Genomic DNA, 14,896 nt, shown 5'->3' with positions numbered 1-14,896 from the left:
CCCCATCAATTGCCGCCACTGTGCCCATCAATTGTTGCCAGTGTGTCCATCAATTTCTGCCAGTGTGCCCCATCAATTACTGCCAGTGTGCCCCATCATTTGCCGCCAGTGTGCCCCATCATTTGCCGCCAGTGTGCCCCATTAATTGCTGCCAGTGTGCCCCATCAATTACTGCCAGTGTGCCCCATCATTTGCCGCCAGTGTGCCCCATCATTTGCCGCCAGTGTGCCCATCAATTTCTGCCAGTGTGTCCCATCAATTACTGCCAGTGTGCCCCATCAATTGCCGCTACTGTGTCTCGAGGTCACGGCGCTGTCCTCCATGCTCCGAGCCCTCAATGTCTTCTCCCGTCCTCTTCCCGTCCTCTGCTATGATTGGAGGGCGCAAACAAAGTGCATATTTTTAGCACTGATCACTGTATTGGCATACCTCCCAACATTTATAAAATCCAATGCGGGACATCTTGTTGAGCGCCTGCGACACCCCGCCTGCGCCATTCGACTGTAGCCGCTCCTTATTTCCCGTCGCACTGTGATTGGGCGTATAGCGGTCATGTGCGGAGGCGGGACTTCTAGATGATCAATGACAGGCCAGCCCCACGCCGCACATGACCCTCAAACGCCCAATCACAGGGAACCGGACACCAAAAATGGCGGTGGAATGCAAACATGGAGGTGGAACGCAAACATGGAGGTGGAACGCAAACATGGAGGCACAGAATGTCGCGCCTGGGCCCTGTTTTCCGGGATCCTAGTCTAGTCCGCGGGACCCCGGGACAGACTTTGAATTGCGGGAGGATCCCGCGGAATCCGGTACAGTTGGGAGGTATGGTATTGGTGTCACTGGTTCCCAAAAAAAGTGTCACTTAGGCCACTTTCACACTGAGGCGTTTGTCAGGCGCTAAAGGGCTAAAAATTGCACCTGAAAAACGCCTCCCCTGCCACCCCAGTGTGAAAGTCCGAGTGATTTCACACTGGGGTGGTGCGCTTGCGGGAAAAAAAGTCCTGCAAGCAGCATCTTTGGGGCGTTGCGGGAGCGGTGAATACAACACTCCTAAAACGCCCCTGCCATTGAAATCAATGGCCAGCATTCCTGAAGCGCCCGCAAAGTGCTTTGGCAGCGGCGCTTTGCGGGTTCTTTTTCGCCCGGTTAAATGAGCCCCGCTAGCAGCCGAAAAGCACCGCTAAAACGATGGTAAAGCGGCGCTTTTTCATGAATTGAATAAGTATGCCAAAAAATTTAAATATTGCAGAATATACAGCCTCATGCTACATAACTAAGCTCCATCTCATGCTGAATAAACTCACTTATTAATGTATCTTAAAGCGGAGTTTCGGTCAGAATTTTTTATTTTTTTTTGCATGCTAAATACAATAATATCATATATTCCATTAAACATACTAATGGCTTCCCAATCGATAAGGAAATCATAAAAAAACTCTTGCCTTATGTGCTGCAGCTCATGCTGTGGCCGCTGCCATCGTATGTGTGGGCATCTGAAGCCCAAATGCCTTTTTTTCCTTGTTTGCAAAAAGATCTCGATCTCGCGCGTGTGCGCCGTAGAACCACGTTCATAGCGCAGTTTGTTTGTTACGTTGTCATGACAACGGGCGGCTACGGAGGGGCGTCCCGCCCCGTTGTTATGACAACACTGATAACAAAGTCCACAGTATAATAAAACTCAGAATGACTCACCTGCCCAGAGACTCCTGGGAAATTTCCCAGGAGGCAATGGGGGGGTAGGACAGGAAGTGCATCCACCGCGGACTAAGAAGAAGGCAGATTTCGATTTCTGCCTAGCAACAGCAATATAGAAGTGTGTGCAAAAAAAAAAAAAATCCAACATTTTTATTTTTTTTTTAAATCAATGCAAGCTATTGAGAGAAAGTTTGGTCCAGATTCAGAAAGAATTAAGTTGCGCAGCGGCGGCGTAACGTATCCCATTTACGTTACACCGCCGCAGGTTTAAAGCGTAAGTGCCTGATTCACAAAGCACTTACCTGTAAACTTGCGGCGGTGTAACGTAAATCCGCTCGGCGCAAGCCCGCCTAATTCAAATGGGGTGGGCACCATTTAAATTAGGCGCGTTCCCGCGCCGAGCGTACTGCGCATGCTCCATCCGTCAAATTACCCGACGTGCATTGCACTAAATTACGTCGCAAGGACGCCATTCACGAACGACTTACGCAAACGACGTGAAATTAAAAATTTTGACGCGGGAACGACGGCCATACTTAACATTGGTAGACCACCTAGGAGGCAGCCTTAACTTTACGACGCGTATCGCTACGGAAACGACGTAGATTTAGATCGACGGGCATCGCGGACGTTCGTGAATCGCCGTAACTAGTCATTTGCATATTCTACGCCGACCGCAATGGCCTCGCCACCTAGCGGGCCGGCCTAGAATTGCAGCCTAAGATCCGACAGTGTAACACAAGTTACACCTGTCGGATCTTAGGGCTATCTATGCGTAACCTGATTCTGTGAATCAGTCGCAAAGATACGACAATCGTATCTCAGAGATACGACGGCGTATCTCTTCTCTGAATCTGGCCCTTTGTTTTTAGGGTGGAACTCCACTTTAAATAAAAAACTATCTTTAGATAGATTTTTACTCCAAAAGCATTTTATTAACCACTTCCCGCCCAAGGTACGTAATAGGATGTCCTTGACTTTGTGTGGGGATATCTAAATGATGGGTGCAGCTACAGGCATCATTCAGATATCGCCTTTTTGAGCCGGCGATTCTCTGCAGAATAAGATCAATCATAGAGGCTGTTCCGCTGCTTGATCGTTCTTACGGGCAGCGAGAGGGGAGGTCCCCCCTCCCACCACCCTCCGGTGCTTCTACCGACTCACCACTTCGATCGGAGAGTTGGAGAACAGATCTGCCGGCCCCGGATGCTTACCATAGAGATTTCCGGCGGACCAGATGGTCGCCGGAGTCTCCATGACCGTTCGGAGGCAGGGTGTGATGTTATGACGTCACGCCCGGCCTCTGCATTCAAAAAAACTGTGCCGCCTCGGCTGGGAAGCTGAGATAGTTCTTTTTTTTACGTCGTTTACGTGAGGCTTTTTTCGGCATATAGTTACCCCTACTCTATGAGGCGTAGCCAATGTTAGGTATGGACGTCGGGCCAGCGTCGAATTTTGCGTTGTTTGCGTAAGTCGTACACGAAAAGGGCTGTGCGTAAGTTACGTTCACGTCTAAAGCATTGACTATTTGCGGTGTAATTTGGAGCATGCGCACTGGGATACTTTCACGGACGGCGCATGAGCCGTTCGTTAAAAACGTCAATTACGTGGGGTGATGGCTAATTAGCATACAACACGCCCCCTACCAGCCTATTTTGAATTACACGGGCTTACGCCGGCCAATATACACTACGCCGCCGTAACTTTAGGCGCAAGTTCTTTCTGAATACAGGACTTGCCTCTCAAAGTTGCGGCGTAGCGTATATGAGATACGCTACGCCCGCTTAAAGATAGGCAGATGTTTCTGAATAAGGGCCATTGTGGTTTTTTTTCAAAATTTTCTGTCTTGCAGAGATGATCAAATACAACCAAAAGAAAGCTCTATTTGTGGGAAAAAAATGATAAAAATATAATTTGGGTACAGTGTTGTATGACCGCGCAATTGTCATTTAAAATGCGTCAGCGCTGAAAGCTGAAAATTGGTCTGGGCACGAAGGGGGTTTAAGTGCCCAGTATGAAGTGGTTAAAGTAAATGTGATAAAAATCTAATTTAAATCAAAATAATCGTATTAAAAAAAAATATATATATATATATTTTTTTTTACTTTAAAAAAAAAAAAACATAGTTTTTTATCCACCCTGTGTCGCAACACACTAACTTGTTGCAAGAAATTCTCTGGTTCTTTGGCATTTTTACTCCAAAAGCATTTTATTAAAATAAATTTGATAAAAATCCCAAAAATCTATTTAAATTTAACAAAATCATTTTTTTTTCCGATAAAAAAACAAAACCAAAAACACATTGATTTATATCCACCCTGCGTTTTGCACATCTCAGTGAGTGTGAATGGGCCTTCAGGTCTCCTTCCTGGTATGGCTGCCCTGGCCGAGACCTCTATTTGCGACTTTCCTCTTCTTTATACAGTAGAAAAAAAAAAAGAAATGTGCTCAGAAACATGAACGGGTCAGAAATGATGTAGAGCGGGAAATGTACAGCAAAAGCCAAGGGATGGTGAATGAAAAGTTAGCAGTGTGGTTAGCCCTTGTGGGCAGGGTAACTCCAGGACAGCGCAGCCAGATGGGAGCCGGATAGTCGGCACAATTCAGTTGTATTGAATGAAAAATGTGCAGCGCGCTCGTGCCTCAGGCAGACAAACGCTGTTTGTGCCCCAGAACTGTACCACTTGTGATCCGCCGTGTTTACTCCTATGAATCAAGAGGGAGCGTGCTACCTCTCCCCAGCCAATCGGATCGCAGCAGACGCACGGGAACCAAAGACCGGTCAGTCTCCCACTCTTTGCTTCACCTGATTCTGGCGTCAATCTTGATACCGATCTTGAATAAGCCTCCTATATATACAAGCCGGAAACATTCCCAGCTTAGGGAACACCTTCCGTAGAAACGCACAGATCGGGGCGTACGCTTTTTCCTGAGGTGTGCCTGAAGATGTGACAAATAAAAAAAAAAGAAGTCACCGATCTTGGTTTCCGTTCAGTAACTTTACCGTGCAGTAAGGATGTGATGTATTCTAAAGTTGTATTGACTATTGCAAGCCACCTTGATTCCGCGGCATGCTGGGACCTGTAGTTCAGTGACCTGGTTGGAGAAAAGCTGCTTAACCACTTAAGCCCCGGACCATTATGCAGGTAAAGGACCTGGCCCCTTTTTGCGATTCGGCACTGCGTCGCTTTAACTGACAAGTGCGCGGTCGCGCGACGTGGCTCCCAAACAAAATTGGTGTCCTTTTTTCCCCACAAATAGGGATTTCTTTTGGTGGTATTTGATCACCTCTGCGGTTTTTATTTTTTTGCGCTATTAACAAAAATAGAGCGACAATTTTTAAAAAAATTCAATATTTTTTACTTTTTGCTATAATAAATATCCCCCAAAAAGATAAAAAAATAAGTTTTTTTCCCCTCAGTTTAGGCCGATACGTATTCTTCTACATATTTTTGGTAAAAAAAATTATTGCAATAAGCGTTTATCAATTGGTTTGTGCAAAAATTATAGCGTTTACAAAATAGGAGATAGTTTTATTGCATTTTTATTAATTATGTTTTTTTTACTACTAATGGCGGCGATCAGCGATTTTTTTCGTGACTGCGACATTATGGCGGACACATCGGACAATTTTGACACATTTTTGGGACCATTTTCACAGCAAAAAATGCATTAAAAATGCACTGATTACTGTGAAAATGACAATTGCAGTTTGGGAGTTAACCACAAGGGGGCGCTGAAGGGGTTAAGTGTGACCTCATCTGTGTTTCTAACTGTAGGAGGGTGTGGCTGTAGGTGTGACGTCATTGGTTGTGGTTCCCTATATTAGGGAACACACAATCGATGACGGCGCCACAGTGAAGAACGGGGAAGCTGTGTTTACACTCACCTCTCCCCGTTCTTCAGCTCCGGGGACCGATCACGGGACTCCAGCGGCGATCGGGTCCACGGGTCCCGCGGTCACGGAGCTTCGGACCGGGTTGTGGGCGCGCGCCCGCGAACCACGGCTGGGCACTTAAAGAGGACGTACCTGTACGTGCTTGTGCCCAGCCGTGCCATTCTGCCGACGTATTTGTGCAGGAGGCGGTCCTTAAGTGGTTAAGGTCAAATCTGCCATTGAAGGCTTATGGTGTCTGTCGAAAGTTCTAAGAAGATTCGACGAAGCAGCTAAACTGTGCGACGTTGTGATCGTACATTTCCGGTCGAATGTTCCGCCTACAAGCTATAGAAGAATTCTAATGTTGTATGACACTAGTAATAATTGTATTTATAAATTATTATTACTAGTCAACCAACATTCAAATTCTTCTATAGCCTATGGGCTGAGAATTTGACCAGAAATGTACAATTGCGGTGTCGTACAGTTTAGCTGCTTATCGAATCTTCGTAGAACTTTTGACAGACACCATAAGCCTTCAATGACAGATTCAACGTTTTTATGTTTTTCGCTGCTTCGTCGAATCTTCGTCGTTCATGACGAATGGTCTACCCCAACACCGTCTCTATAATGTCGAATCTTTCCTCTCTATGTAGAATAATCTTGGACTAATAGAGTTAAGGTTAGGCACATTCGACCGCAGATTCGATAGACACAGATTGCTATTGTCAGCGTCATGTCGAATCTCCTATCTATATCCAACTGTTGGTGCAACGAAAACGAAAATAAAGCATCTTTTTATGTCGGATCTTTCGGATTTCAGATTCTGCACGTTCGTTTTCGTTTGTTAAAACGATATCGAAAATACCCAAAATTCGGATGAAAACAAATGCACATGTCTAGTTACAGGTCAATAATCCCTACATGTTTCGCCAAAGATTGGCTTCTTTAGGGGAAAACCCATGCTATGTCCTGAGCCCAAGCGTTATATGAAAGAACACTTTTCCGGCATCCCTTTAGACATACATTCTACTCCCTGGGTGTTGCAGATCTTAGCAGTGCAATCTGTATCAGAAGCAGGTCTGATAGAACAGTGGTCATCAACCCTTTTCTCAGGGCCCACTAACAGGCCAGGTTTGCAAGATAACTGAAATACGTCACAGGTGATATCATTTGCTGCTCAGTGATTGCAGTATTCTAGTCTGCTTTTCCCCCAAAGTAATACATAAAACCTGGCCTGTTAGTGGGCCATGAGGACAGGGTTGATGACCACTGTGATCGAGTGTAATCAAGCAAATGATCAGCAGATTGCACAGCTAAAGTCTGGAGCACCTAGTAGCCGGCAGGAAGGAGCATGCAAGTCTAAAGGGATTCTATGAATGCGTTCTTTCACATGGGTCAGAGCCTCATTACATACTTAAATGAATCTGCCCTCACTATTACACAGAGAGGTGTAGGGGGTACATGGGCTACATCATGTGATCACAAGATAAAAGAGGCAAAAAATGTATCTTAGCTTAGTGAAATTATGTGATCCAAGGCCAGTTACTGTTAGGGGGCCATATTCTCAGAAGAGTTACGATGGTGTATCTCAGGAAACACCGTCGTATCTCTGTTTTTTGACCCGCGTATCTATGCGAGTGATTCCTAGAATCATTTTCGCATAGATACGCTGTAGATCCGACAGGTGTAAGTCACTTACACTGTCGGATCTTAAATGTAATTCGCCGCCGGCCGCTAGGTGGCGTTTACGATCAGTTCTCATTTGTTTATGCAAATGAGCCTGATACGCCGATCCCTGAACGAAATCGCGTCGCGTAACCGTCGCTTACGTCGTTTGCGTAAGCGTAAGGTTACCCCTGCTATATGAGGGGTAACCTTACGCCAGTCCGACGTATGCCATGTTAAGTATGGCGTCGGGTCCGCGTCGTCTTTTCCCGTCGGGTACGTCGTTTTCGTAAGTCGTTCTTGAATACGACTTTACGTCAATGACGCACACGTCGGCGTCATTGACGTTTTCCGCCGAGAACTGGAGCATGCGCACTGGGCTATTTTTAGCCCGGCGCATGCGCAGTTCGATCGGCACGGGGGCGCGCTTAATTTAAATATAAGCCGCCCCCTTTGAATTACGCGGGGATACGCCGGGCCGTTTACACTACGCCGCCGCAAACTACGGAGCAAGTGCTTGAGGAATACGGCACTTGCTCCAGTAAGTTGTGGCGGCGTAGTGTAAATGCCTTACGCTACGGCCGCGGGAAAACTACGAGAATCTGGCCCAGGGTTTTTTCTAAGCTGATATGCAATAAGAAGCTCTAATGGGTTCCCATGAAATCAAATAATTTCCTAGAATAATCTAAAGATTCTAAATTATAAAGAGGAAGAATCCTTTATATTCCCATAGCGAGGGATTGTCTCACACCCTTCTCTCCTTTCTTGCAGCGCTGCAAAGACCGCCTGAACTCCTTGGCCATTTCTGTCATGAACCAGTGGCCGGGCATCAAGCTGCGGGTGACCGAGGGCTGGGATGAAGACGGTCATCATTCCGACGAATCTTTACATTATGAAGGGCGAGCGGTGGACATCACCACCTCCGACAGGGACCGGAATAAGTACGGCATGTTGGCCAGGCTGGCGGTGGAAGCCGGCTTCGATTGGGTCTACTATGAATCCAAAGCTCACATCCACTGCTCTGTGAAGTCAGGTAAGACGGCTGTCTTCTATTCATTTCTATAGTAGGGCCTCCAATCTATATTGTCTTTGCATTGCACACCACTAATGTCCTCCACAGTGTGATATCTGAGGGTAGACTTATCATGCATACTGGCTGTTTGGAGCAAGAAATACCAAAGTCTACGATGTTTATGTGGATCAGAGTAAAGTTGACCTCCAGGTAGACCAATAAAAAAGGAATTGTTGAAATACATACCTTGGCCCAGATTCTCAGTGGAGATACGACGGCGTATCTCCAGATACGCCGTCGTATCTCTGCGTTGTGCCGTCGTATCTATGCGCCTGATTCTTAGAATCAGTTACGCATAGATATCTATTAGATCCGACAGGCGTAAGTCTCTTACGCCGTCGGATCGTAAGTGCATTTTTACGCTGGCCGCTAGGGGCGTGTACGCTGATTTACGCGGCGAAATATGTAAATCAGCTAGATACGAACGTACGCCCGGCCGACGCAGTAAAGTTACGCCGTTTACGTTAGGCTTTTCCCGGCGTATAGTTACCCCTGCTATATGGTGGCATAAGTGCGGCGTACCAATGTTAAGTATGGCCGTCGTTCCCGCGACGAAATTTGAAAATTTTACGTCGTTTGCGTAACTCGTCCGTGAATGGGGCTGGACGTAATTTACGTTCAGGTCAAAACCAATACGTCCTTGTGGCGTATTAGGAGCAATGCAGACTGGGAGATTTCCAAGGACGGCACATGCGCCGTTCGTGAAAAACGTCAATCACGTCGGGTCACAGAACATTTACATAAAACACGCCCCCCTGTTCCAAATTTGAATTAGGCGGGCTTACGCCGGCCGATTTACGCTACGCCGCCGCAACTTACGGAGCAAGTGCTTTGAGAATACAGCACTTGCCCGTCTAAGTTGCGGAGGCGTAACGTAAATCAGATACGTTACGCCGCCGCAAAGATACGCCGCTGGACGAGAATCTGGCCCATTGTTCTTCAGTTCGGCTAGTATTGTGATCTAGGCACCCTTGCCAGGAAGTGCCATCAGATCCTATGCCTCCCAGCCAACTAAACTACAGTTAGGCAATACAGCCTTGACCAATGACAAGTCTAGGTCTTTGAATGGGCAATGACCAACCTAAAGCTGGGCATAGACGGTTCATTTTTTTCCCTATTCAGCCAGCAGGCAACACACTGGTTTTTCCTCCATCCACACAAACAAGGTGGCATGAAGGAATCTCACCACCAGGGCATTGTATTCTGACAGCGGGACTCTTCACTGTCAAAACTCACTGCTCAGCGGTTGCAGCTGCTGATCAACAAAGGTTTCCCAACATTCCCATTCAATAGAAGTTGATGTAACGATCAACTTCTATGCAACAGGAATGGCTACACATGGATCCAAATTTGGCTGGTTCCTGCTGGATCCATCAATAGCCAGCTTAAGCCATTGAATAGACCAGTTTTCTCCTAACTGTGGCCCTTTGCTCGCCTTTATCCGGCCCTTGGGACACAATTCCTCCAACTGACATCAACAGTGGGGCATAATTCCTGCCACTGACACCAATGATGGGGTACTATTCCTCCAACAGACACCAGTGATGGGGTACTATTCCTCCAACAGACACCAGTGATGGGGTATTATTCCCCCCACAGACACCAGTGATGGGGTACTATTCCTCCAACTGACACCAGTAAAGGGGTACTATTCCCCCCACTTACACCAAAGATGGGGTACTATTCTTCCCACAGACACCAGTGATGAGGTACTAATCCCCCTACAGTCACCAGTGATGGGGTACTATTACTCTCACAGACACCAGTGATGGGGTACTTTTCCTCCCACAGACACCAGTGATTGGGGTACCATTCCCCCCACAATCACCAATGATGAGGTACTAATCCCCCCACAGTCACCAGTGATGGGGTACTATTCCCCCCACAGACACCAGTGATGGGGTACTATTCCCCCCACAGACACCAGTGATGGGGTACTATTCCCCCCACAGACACCAGTGATGGGGTACTATTCCTCTAACAGACACCAGTGACGGGGTACTATTCCTCACACTGACACCAGTGATGGGGTACTATTCCCCCCACAGACACCAGTGATGGGGTACTATTCCTCTAACAGACACCAGTGACGGGGTACTATTCCTCACACTGACACCAGTGATGGGGTACTATTGCCCCCACAGACACCAGTGTCTATAGCTGGAATAAATGTGTTTATTTTTCTATAGCTACCTGGAGGTCAGCTCTCAAGGGGATCTATAGTCTTCTGAAAGTTTATTTTATATATATATATATATGTGAAAGAGAGCAATTTATTGTGAATAATTGTGTCAGGTTGTATCATTGTTGTAAAAGCCTGCTTTCAGTGTATTGTTTATAACTATATGGGGGCGGCCATATTTAACGTGTTAATTAAATACTAAGGTTGTGCTTCTTGAATACAAGTCTCCCAGACAGGGTCTGTCTGATTGGAAAAAAAAATATATATATATATATATATAAAATAAAATTAAATACATAAAATGTATTCATTTATATAATATATATTTTTTTTTCAATCAGGCAGACTCTATATAAAATGTATTTATTTTTTTACATTATAAATATATATATATATATATACACACACACATACATACATTAAGAGAAAAAAATATATATATAGATAGATAGATAGATAGATAGATAGATAGATAGATAGATAGATAGATAGATAGATAGATAGATAGATAGATAGATAGATAGATAGATAGATAGACAGATAGATAGATAGATAGATAGATAGATAGATACGGTATAGATAGATATATATAAACATACATTAAGAGCTATATATATATTGTAAAAAATGTAAATGTAAAATTACTTATTTTTTACATTAAAAATATTTGTATATGTATATTACATATATTTTTTTTCCTTTATTTTTTTATATGAATATATATATTCGTCTACATTTAAAAAAAAAAATATATATATATATATGTCTATGTTATGTATATATATATATATATATAGCTGTATCTGCAGTCTCTAATGAAGTGAAACACCCACAATGATCCTGGTGATCTCTGCCTTGGTAGCAGGCTTTTTTATTCATGGAAGCAGGATGATGTTTTTTTGTATCAAATAATAAGGCTGACATGCTGTATATTGTTTTTTAATCAACTCTGATATAAGTAATCCTATTTATGTCTGTTAATGTTTCTGAAAACGTTCTCTATGTATAATTTATGACTGTAATTCTCTATGAGATTGGCCATATTTCTATATTACCTGTGTATTGTGTCCTGTGTAGCTTAAAGTAGATATAAACCCTCTAACATCTCATAAACTGTAAATGTTAGGGATCTTTTTTCAGAGATCATTTGCAATATTTTTAAAATCTGTTACTTTAATAAAAGATTTCCTGGTGATCCTGCCGTGAAAGGTCCTTATTGAGGCACTTCCTGTTATAGGGTGACAACGCTCTCCCCAAATACTCCCCTTGCGTTGTCACCATGTCACATTTGCTTCCAGCGGATGCGCCAAAGCTTATTGTGCAAACCTGTTTTGCTGTTGTCACCATCAGCCTGGACAGTGCCACGCAGCCATTGCTGGAGTCCATGTAGACAGGAAGGGCCAGATTCTCAAAGGGCTTACGACGGCGCAACGCCATTTGCGCCGTCGTAAGTCCTAATCTGGGCCGGCGTATCTATGCGACTGATTCTTAGAATCAGTTACGCATAGATATCCATTAGATCTGACAGGCGTAAGGCTCTTACGCTGTCAGATCTTAGATGCTTTTTTTTTTCCGCCGCTAGGTGTCGCCGACGTCGTTTTCCCTGTCGTCTATGCAAATGAGCTATTTACGCAAGATTCCCGAACGTACGCGCGGTCGACGCAGAGAATGTACGACGTTTCCGTAGCTTTTGCGACGCGTAAAGTTGCCCCTGCTATATGAGGGGCAACCAATGTTAAGTATGGCCGTCGTTCCCGCCTCGAAATTTAAAAAAGTACGTCGTTTGCGTAAGTCGTCCGTGAATGGCGCTGGACGCCATTTACGTTAACGTCGAAACCAATGACGTCCTTGCGACGTCATTTAGCGAAATGCACGTCGGGAAATTTTAGGGACGGCGCATGCGCAGTGCGATCGGCGCCGGAACGCGCCTAATTTAAATGATCCACGCCCCCTACCCGGATCATTTGAATTAGGCGGGCTTGCGCCGGAGAATTTACGCTACGCCGCCGCAACTTTACAGGCAAGTGCTTTGTGAATCAAGCACTTGCCCGTAAAACTTGCGGCCGCGTAACGTAAATGAGATACGTTACGCCGCCGCTGTTTTACGCCAGTCTACGAGAATCTGTCTCGAAGTGTCTGCAAAGGGGCTGCCGGAGTTTAGCAGCTCTGGGATGCTAAAAAAAAATGCCAATTGTTAGACAGTGCTTTTGCAAGCTAAATGTCGCCTAGTTTATATCTACTTTAATGCAATAGTGATTGTGTTTTACAGCTCCTCATATGTCAATGCGTGTTTATGGGGCGTGTCAGACCCAAAATGTTCCACTGATCTGGATGTCCTGTATTATAAATGATTTATGTCGGCTGATAGGAATGCTGACTGCACTGTCCTATAGGCAGAAGGAGATGCTAAAAATCTGTTTATAAATTACAAGCGAGTGAAAACATTGCATCAAAAATTGTTTTGGTGTAAAATGATGTGATACATTTTTTTTTTTTTCTGATTAGTATTTCTATGACATGTCGCCTTCCTTTTTTTTTTAACAATGTCAACTTTGTATCTGCGGAACGGTGGAATTCTATCCTTGCCGTTGTTAGCTTTGGATATAGTTGGGGAAGGTTATTATTATTATGGTGTCACCGGCCTCCTAGTGGAATTTATGGAGATTGCACCCCAGAGCGGACAACCAGGAGGATCAGGTTATGGCCGAGCCCCCACTATTATTATTATTATTATTATACAGGATTTATATATCACCAATAGTTTACGCAGCGCTTTACAATATAAAAGGGGGACAATACAGTTCTAATACAATAAAATCCAAGAGGTTAATAGGGCCCTGCTCAGAAGAGCATAGGGCCAGATTCACAAAAGGGATACGACGGCGTTTCTCCTGATACGCCGTCGTATCCCTGTTTCTATCTATGCGACTGATTCATAGAATCAGTTACGCATAGATAGCCATAAGATCCGACAGGTGTAATTGTTTTACACTGTCGGATCTTAAGATGCAGTACAGCAGCCGCCGCTGGGGGGAGTTTGCGTCGTAAACCAGCGTCGGGTATGCAAATTAGGAGTTACGGCGATTCCCGATGGTTTTCGCGTTCGCTACGTCGCCGCTAGTCTAGTTTCCCGTCGCAAAGTTAGTCGTCGTTTTAGGTGCCTTAACTTTACACAGCAATCGTATTGCTGTGTAAAGTATGGCCGTCGTTCCCGCGTCGAAATTTAAAAAATAACGTCGTTTGCGTAAGCCGTCCGGGAATACGGAATTACGCTACGCGCGTCGCCGTTCGAAAAAATGACGTCACGGCGGGAGTTCGGAAACGGAGCATGCGCAGTAGGTCCGGCGCGGGAGCGCGTCTAATTTAAATGGCACGCGCCCATTTAAATTGGCCCGCCTTGCGCCGGAGGCCGCCGGCGTAGGTTTTCATCGCAAGTGCTTGGTGAATCGGGCACCTGCGATGAAAAATTGCGGCAGTGTAACGTATCTACGATACGTTACGCCGCCGCTCCCCTACGTGAATCTGGCCCTTACAGTCTAATATGGTGGGGGCAGGAGGTAAAAAAAGGTTGTAACTGTGGGGAATAATGGAATCTGATGGAGGTGGTAAAAGATTAGAGACGTGATAGGCTTCCCTGAAGAGATGAGTTTTCAGGGATCGTCTGAAGGTAGCAAGAGTAGGGGATAGCCGGACAGGTTGAGGTAGCGAGTTCCAGAGGATGGGAGAGGCCCTGGAGAAATCCTGGAGATGAGCATGGGAGGAGGAGAAGTAATTTGCACCCCCTAACTTGTGGAATTTTAGCACTCCCCGAGTCCCTTTCCTTCCTTCCTACAATTGTACTGACCAGCCTTATTCCTACACTGACCAACCTGACCACTGCACTGACCATCCTGACCACTGCACTGACCTACCTGACCACTACACTGACCTACCTGACCACTGCACTGACCTACCTGACCACTGCACTGACCAACCTGACCACTGCACTGACCATCCTGACCACTGCACTGACCTACCTGACCACTACACTGACCTACCTGACCACTACACTGACCTACCTGACCACTGCACTGACCAACCTGACCACTGCACTGACCATCCTGACCACTGCACTGACCTACCTGACCACTACACTGACCTACCTGACCACTACACTGACCTACCTACTTCCTATACTGGCCACTACACTGACCTACCCACTTCCTACATTGGCCACTGCACTGACCTACTTGTCCCCTGTCCTGACCATTACACTACCTGATCTTACACTGTCCACTACACTACAATGACCTACCTAACCACTACACTCCCGCTGCGAGCACGGATAGGCCAGCCCCGCGGCCTCCGCACATTTGCCGAATAACAGGGCGCCAGCCACAGTTGCACCCAGGGACACATG

General features: G+C 45.6%; 1 protein-coding gene across 2 annotated transcripts in view; it reads left to right on the top strand.

The window, feature by feature from the left end:
• The window catches only part of IHH (Indian hedgehog signaling molecule), a 152,602-nt gene that overhangs the window by 71,942 nt on the left and 65,764 nt on the right, over positions 1-14,896 (top strand). For both annotated transcript variants that reach the window (XM_040358171.1, XM_040358172.1), the window contains exon 2: positions 8,015-8,276. In XM_040358171.1, coding sequence (XP_040214105.1) covers positions 8,015-8,276 — 262 coding nt within the window. The remainder of the gene's footprint in view (positions 1-8,014; positions 8,277-14,896) is intronic.

This window comes from Rana temporaria, chromosome 6 (assembly GCF_905171775.1).
Source record: "Rana temporaria chromosome 6, aRanTem1.1, whole genome shotgun sequence".
NCBI classification, from domain to species: Eukaryota; Metazoa; Chordata; class Amphibia; order Anura; family Ranidae; genus Rana; species Rana temporaria.
The sequence above is the reverse complement of the archived record's forward strand: the minus strand, read 5'-3'. Positions and strand labels throughout refer to the sequence as shown.